Genomic DNA, 7,525 nt, shown 5'->3' on the forward strand with positions numbered 1-7,525 from the left:
TACGCCGCACTTAGCAAAGAGCAAGGTGAATCTGCTAAAGCAGCCAATCAGTCACGCCGCCTACACCGAGCTGCAATGGCGCTTGCAGCGAAGAAGAACCAGGACCAGAGAGGAAGAGTCGTCGGAGGAGAAGACGACGAAGCCGCCGTGGCAACGAAGAAGCCGCGGAAGTCTGGTCGAGCTTAGTTCAAAAGTGTAGCCGTGTACGTCATCTAGCCCAGCTGATCAATCAATATGATACTTATGTCCATGCTAATCCAAAATGATATCAATTGACAGCATGTGTCACTAATGTGAAACATCGCACGAAAGTGAAGTTTTAATACTATTTCAATGACTTGTGTCGAGATTCCGTAACCAGACCAGGTGACGCATAGATAGAGGTATGTGATTGGTCAAAAATAAGGCTTTGAAGTGCTTTTGCCAGACGGCGGCGTATGGACCGAGGAGTCCTGGAGCTTGAAAGTGCTCATGAGTTTTTTCGTCTACACCTATTTTAATAGGTATTTAAAAGTGCATTCTCCTACATATTACCACCACTGGACTAGGTGCAATTCCTCCCCAGCAGGTGCGGGCACTTACACGCCGCTGCTGGGCACCTTGTCCATCTCCTGCTGCTCGCATTGCCTTCCCGCTCTGGGACTCCGGACGAGCTCGTGCTCCTGTCGGCGTTTCTCGGCGACTGGACCACGAGATGGCGCGTGCAACAACCTCAAATACAAAGCCCTTGCTATAATATGTCTTAGTTGAGCGCAACGAAAGTTCACAGCCCGCCTCTGCTGCTAGCGGCGAGCAGACCAAAGACGTCGTATCCGCGCTCGCGACCTTGGTCATATGACTGCAAGTGCCGTGCGTGGCAGCTCTTGGGCCCCAGTACCAGGACGACCGCCACTGCTCAGACCAGTTAGCATCGAGTCTACCGAGTGAGTCTACCGATTGATAAAGTAGTTTTCATGACCACAGGGTCTGCTGTGACGGCTTGCGGTCTCGCCCAAATTGCCACCTTGTCCCGCCTAGATTGGCGCCTGCGTTCATGACGACGAAGGCAGCCATCGCAGCGACGGTATGCTGTTCCCTTGTGCGCCCGCCGTGCGAGAAGTGGGCGAACATTTGAGCCAATCAAACAGGCAGAACCAGTGTAACGAACCCATGCTACGCTTTCACTGTTAAAAAAGTTGATACACCATCGTGTTTGATTGTATCGTTGTATTGAGCTGATCAAAATTGTTATGAGAAATGGTAAGCCGAGCTGGTTACGCCGGAGTACAAATCCCTATACTGAAGTTACTATAGTTGGAGATTGCGAATTTGAAGAAACGAAGGGTATCATTGGATCCGCTGTACAATTTTACACCAGGGTAGCCAATAAAAAAATCTCAATTTTGCTCTGGGACGGGAGATAATTTTTCGCGGGGTCATATCTTTGGCGAATCTAACTGTTAGAAGTTGTGGAGGGCCTCAAAAGATTGCTAAGACGCCCCTCTTTCAAACGCGGTACCTAAATCTCAATTCGTACTTTGGTCGATCAGTATTTTTTTGTTCGACGCGGTCTCACTTTATAAACCTAGAGCCCTTATATATATCAGGCGTTCGGTATTCAGGCAGAGTTCTGAATCTTAACCTCTGGGGGTGACAGCATCTCGTAGAAGTATTTCTCATAACCGGTAACCTTGATCTGGCCCACGGGGGCGTGCGCCACCATAATGATCTTTTGCAGTCTCGGGATCACCTCCATTAGAGCTTCTAGCAGCTCAAGGACGAGGATAAAGTACTGGTCCTCGATGTAAATGTAGTTCTTGGCGTTCTTGATGGCCTTGATACGCGCGTGGAGGATGGACAACTCGCCGAACGGAGCGAACTCGTTGTAGTGCTCGTACTTGCAGCTGAAAGTCCTGACGATCTGAACGTTCTGGGTGCCAATGTGTGATATGGTGTTGCTGCCGGCGTAGTGGAGCGGGGCGAGGTGATCGTAGCCCGGGTTTTCAAAGTCCAGAAGGTCGTCCCCCAGGCCCTGGCACGGCTTGTACTCGGAGTTCCAGCGAGCGAGGAAGTTGTTGGCCACGTCCTTCGCTGCCGGCCCGTCGATACGCAGCTCGCCGTCGACCCAGCCCTGGTGGCGGAAGGTGGTACCGGCGGCGTCTCGCAGTGCCGAGTTGTTGTGGTGGATGGTGTCCCACCGATTGTTGGTGAGATCGAGTCCCCCCAACGTACGCTATGGGGTGGGCGTCCTTGCCACTGGAGCTGTTGGCCGCAATGACGAGCGTCTTGTGGTGGTGCGACGACGAGATGGATCGCACGCGGTCGTCGAAGATGAAGGTCGCGCGCGCGCCGTTGACCGGGGAGGCCGGTAGATTGTTGATATCGTCGCGAGCCTCAATGTTGTGTCCACGTCGTAGCAGGCTGGCCCAAGCGAGGATGCTGACCTCTCTCCACTACACCTGCGAAGACTGCGTGGTATCCCGAAGTAGCGCCGGTGACGTCGACATCAGGCTTGAGCGGGACCAGTATGGAGTCCCAGGCCGCGAGCATGATGCGATCACCCTCTCCAGCCACCGAGAGATCGTCGTACACCGAGTCGTAGTACTCTTTCGTTATGGTGAGGGGCTTTATGGCGTTGCCCGACGTGAAGACGGACAGATCGTTCCGATGTGCGCCACCGCGCGAGGCGGTTAGTTCCTCTTCCGTGGGGAACCAGTCGGTGGGCTTGAGCAGGGGCTGACTTCGGAGCCGTCCGAGAGGTCGACGGTCTGCGCTTGTGGTGGGTGGGGCTGTGGCCAAAGCACAGATCAGGACTAGCGCGGCCTTGAATATCCGCAACGTCATTTCGACTGATAAGTTTGAGGTGCGTCGCCTCCGGGCGAAAGGAGAAGTGCGGGGTCGGCAGCACCAAGGATATTGTAGCCGCATTGGATCAGATGCTTCTGACTGTGACGGCCAGCCAGACACCTTTGTGTATGGAGACATACGGAGCTGGTACGTATCCCCATGGGGAATATTTATCGCTTCTGACCTTGATTTCGTCGTTCTTTATCGCTAGTGACCTTGAATTCAAATATCGACCAATCAGAGCCTCTGAGTGCGCCACCATGGTAGAATAGCTGATTAGGTTGGATTGCCTCTGATTCAGAGGCAATCCAACCTAACCCTTCTAGCCCCAGACCTTATTCTGTATCCTACAGAATAAGCATTAGACTTGATTAAAGTATACTTCAAAACCTGTCAAAGATTTGCTGTTGGAAGCCCTTTCGCATCTTGCGGTCAAGCGCTGGATACATTGTGCACAGAACAGCTACGAAAGTGAACAAAACATGCTCAATGTATCCACCATATGCTGAAATGGCGAGCTTCTATTGGTCGTGGCGAGCGTAGAGCACGCTCAAAACCTGCTACATGGTAATGCCTTGCAAGGCTGCTAAGGCAGCATACTTCGGTTCCAGCCACCCATCTTCGGCACGTCGCGATAAACGCGGAGGAAGAAATCGCCCTGTTCCTAACTGACGTAGTGAGGAGGAACTGGGCGAATTCTTCCTTGTGTTTGACATTAGCGCATCATTAGATTTCTTGAGCCCACCTAACAAGCTTGTTACGATTGTCTCTCTAACAACACCAGGGAGCTTGCATGCTCAATAGCCCGTAATGACACGCACTACACACGGTTCCTCTTGTACGAAACAGGACAATATATGATATTCATGCCAACGTCTACTTCTTCCTTTACATGCGCACGCTCTTCAATGTTCGCGCCAGCCGTGGGTCATCTTCGCCATATATATCAAGTGAGGCTCATTATCGTTAATCAGGGCTGGAGTCTTGGTCAAGGCTAGAGATAACTGACGCTCGATGCCACAGGCCTAACATGGTGTGCAATGTAAATGGTAGCTCGAACTGTAATATGGTAGGCGGATCATAGTATAACAAGGTAGGCAACTTGCACTGTAAAATGCTAGACAGCTCACAGCGCAACACAGTAGAGCACTCATGTTGCAACATGGTAGTGCAACATGGTAGGGAGCTCACATGCATCCTGGTAGGCAACTTGTAGTGTAACTTGGTAGCAACTCACGGTGCAGCATGGTAGGTATCAGCTCGCTGTGTAATGTAGTAGAAGCTCACAGTGCAACATGGTAGAATAGCTGATTACGTATGCGGTCAAATTTTGATCGCAGCTCTGGTTCTCTCTGATTGGTCGATATTCGAATTCAAGGTCACTAGCGATGAAGTACGACGAAATCAAGGTCAGTAGTGATAAATATCCCCCCATGGGCCATGGGCCATGGGGATATGTATATGGCCCATGGCTAAAGCACAAACATTTCTGTGCACGCAGACTGGACCAGATTGTTTGGAGACGCATCTTCGAGATGGGTGCAGGTTTTCAAGACCAAAACGAAATCCCCTCCGGACAAAACGTGAGACAGTCCATTCTGAAAAACTTATTACTTGGGATTTGTATTAGCAAATCATATGGTGAAAAAAACAAGTACCCACATAATGTCAATTCAGTGCGGTTTTATGCAGAATGAGCTAGCCAGGTGTATTCTCCACATTCTAAGCTTTCGATTGCTATTGTGAGAACCAGCAAAAACGCCCATCTGTTGCAACCCCTTATTAGATCTCATCTGCCAAATTAATCAGATTTCAAATCAGAGCTGAAATCGATCGTGATCTATTATAGATGCATCACTTGACTGCTCGATTGCAAAAGGTGGGCATTCTGCTCCAAGCGCGGCTATATCGACTTGGCTTCCATAAAACGATCGCCTAATCTGCACATCCACTCGCATATGCATCGCAGGGCGCGATCGATTTACAAATTGATCGAGCTATTGTGGGAACCGATTACATTGTCTAATTGGACTATAAATCGGTTGGTTAAGCAGATGATTAAGATTAATCGGGTCGGATTTACTAAATCCGACCTCCTAATTAGATCGACAGCCTAAGATTTGCACTCTGATTTGACAGAGCAGTCTGTTGTGCCTACAACGCCATGTGGCAAGCTGATTTAGCTGCTCAGTGGCTTACAAAGCTCTGGACGACTGATTTGCATGCTAATCAGCCCGAATGTCCGACACCCACTCGGCATTCGGCGGCAGATTTAAGGTAAAACTGACAAACGCTAATGCTGACGAGAAATGACAGCGCAAATATATGGCTTCACAACTTGATAAATAGATAGCAGTACACGTCGACTGCTCACAGAGAAGTATTTAATGCACGCGATGCTATTGCTCGTTAGTAGGAGCGCGAAACAGTCAGCTCGTGGTGGTAAATGGTCGTTCCGCGTATTGTTGGCGGGTAATGAGGCAATCCCTATTTTACTAACGCTACACTGATTCATACCCTTACCAATGACGTATGCAATTATATGGATCCCCGATTTAGTACCAGTCAAATCTCTCATGAACGCTGCTTTATCAGCTAATCCGCTCGGACAATCTAATCGGTTTCCACAATAAATCATAGTGCTAATCAATCCATTTACGAGCAAACGAAGCGGTTTTCACAATATATCTTGTGCTCAAAACGGGTAAATTCGTACTTAGTCGAGACTATTGGCTCAACTTTGTATGGGACCTGCAACAGGGTGTGGGCAAGTGATGATTACTGTAAAGGTGCCAAGCGGACTTTATCTACTCTAGATGGATGTTACGGCGCTAGTATGATCGATAGAGAGAGTGCAAAGTCAGCAACGAGCCTCGGTTGGATGGGAGCTAATTCTACCATATTAGACAGCTAAGTGACCCTTTTAAGGGTCAGATTATTTACTGGAAGGTCACGAAAAGCCGCCTTTTGCTATGCTAGGACAAAAGTCTTTAAATCCGTTAGGTCCTTCCAGATGGGGATAAAAACATCATTGGAAAGCGCTGCGTGTGCTCTAAATGATACGCAATTGCACTTAGGAGGAAGAGCATTATTAAAAGCAGAGCATGCTATGATGTGCAACCACTTCACTGATAATGCTGCTATCGAGTCGATTCTAAAAATAGCGCATGCTCGACCCTTCAAACAACTGAGCTTGAGTATCGAAAATGAACAGCTAAGGGGTGGTTTCATGGGTAGGAAGATAGGAGTGCTAATGACGCCTGAACTAGCAGCAACCACAGCGTGAAAACGTACCAGATCGTGTTTTAGATGCTTCCGAGGGCACCATCAAAAAGTATGGGGTGGCTTGGGCCACTTGCGGATTTAATTTTGATGAAACCAGCATAATTTGAAGTGACCTTCCAGTAAATAATCTGTGTTATATTATGTCGTACAGTACTAGCGCCACTGCATACACTACGAGGCTTTGTATGAGGAGCCCTCGCACGTGTCCTGCGGGTCGACTGTCTTCTGCACCCCACTGCCGAAGAGGTTGTAGTACCATTCCTTATCCACGTCGAACTTCTGGATGAGCGACGACGACTCTGCGGCGGCCTTGTCGTACAGATCCGCGGCGTCCAGGAACTTCATGGCGTCGATCTCCTCGTAGCTGCGGCCCGTCATCTCCTGGAACTTGCGCACGCGGAAGTCGTGGACCACTTTGCCCACTTTGATCCCGTCGGGCGTCTTGACGTGCTGGTCGTCCACCACGTTGGCGTCCAGCTCCGGGTCGGACGTCATGCTGCGGCGGTTCCAGTTGGCCGAGCCGTCCGCCAGGTATACGTCGTCGATGACCACGAGCTTGCTGTGGATGTAGATGTCCAGGTCCGTCTTCATCGTGTAGAGCTTGAACTTGTTGGGGAACTTTTCTTTCAGTGGCTGCATGTTCGCGTACATGTACTTCTCGTAGCCGCCCGACTTGGTGAGCAGCTCCGGCGGCTGCACGACGACGATCAGGCGCTGCAACGTCGGCATGACCTCCATCAACGCGTCCAGCAGCTCGGGCACGTGGATGAAGTACTGGTCTTCAATGTAGATGAAGTTCTTGGCGTTCTTGATGGCCTTGATCCGCGCGTGGAAGAGCGAGTTCTCGCCGTTCGGAGCAAACTCCCAGCGCTTGTACTTGCAGCTGAAAGTTCTCACAATCTGCACGTTTTGCTTGCCAAGCCTGGACGTGGTGTTGCTGCTGGCGTAGTCGAGAGGCGGCAGGTACGAGTACTGCGGGTTCTCGAAGTTGATGACGTCGTCTCCGAGACTCTGCGTCGGCAGGTAGAGCGAGTTCCAGCGAGCGAGGAAGTTGTTGGCCACGTCCTTGGCTGCCGGGCCGTGGATCCGCATGCTGCTGTCGACCCAGCCCCTGTTGCGGAAGTGCACGCCCGACTCCTTCCGAAGCGCCGAAACGTTGTGATGGATGGTGTCCCATCGGTCGTTGGTGAGGTCGATGCCGCCGACGTAGGCGATCGGGTGTTCGTCCTTGCCCGTGGACTTGTTGGCGGCAATAACGATCGTCTTCTGGTGCTGCGACGACAAGCCGTACGGCAGGCGGTCGTCGAAGATGAAGAGCGCGTTGCCGTCGTTGATGCCGGACTTGGGCAGCTTGTTGATCCGATTGCGCACCTTGATGTCCTGGAAGAAGAGGAACTTGTTGGCCCAGCCGAGG

At 50.8% G+C, this 7,525-nt stretch overlaps 2 protein-coding genes across 2 annotated transcripts; both read right to left on the reverse strand.

Annotated features, from left to right (window-relative positions):
* Positions 1-578: 578 nt before the first annotated feature.
* Positions 579-2,823, reverse strand: PHYSODRAFT_328179 (hypothetical protein; the record flags this gene model as incomplete). The annotated part of the gene is made up of 5 exons (XM_009524438.1): positions 579-682; positions 768-891; positions 1,622-2,139; positions 2,237-2,372; positions 2,449-2,823. The coding sequence occupies 5 exons, from the start codon at positions 2,821-2,823 to the stop codon at positions 579-581; spliced, it is 1,257 nt and encodes a 418-aa protein (XP_009522733.1).
* A 3,459-nt stretch (positions 2,824-6,282) lies between these two features.
* On the reverse strand, positions 6,283-7,524 carry PHYSODRAFT_496313 (hypothetical protein; the record flags this gene model as incomplete). Its single annotated transcript, XM_009524439.1, has 1 exon — positions 6,283-7,524. A coding segment is annotated over one exon (1,242 nt), but the record flags the coding sequence as incomplete, so codon positions are not given.
* Between the last annotated feature and the right edge of the window lies 1 nt (position 7,525).

Source organism: Phytophthora sojae (assembly GCF_000149755.1).
Source record: "Phytophthora sojae unplaced genomic scaffold PHYSOscaffold_3, whole genome shotgun sequence".
Lineage (NCBI taxonomy): Eukaryota > Oomycota > Peronosporomycetes > Peronosporales > Peronosporaceae > Phytophthora > Phytophthora sojae.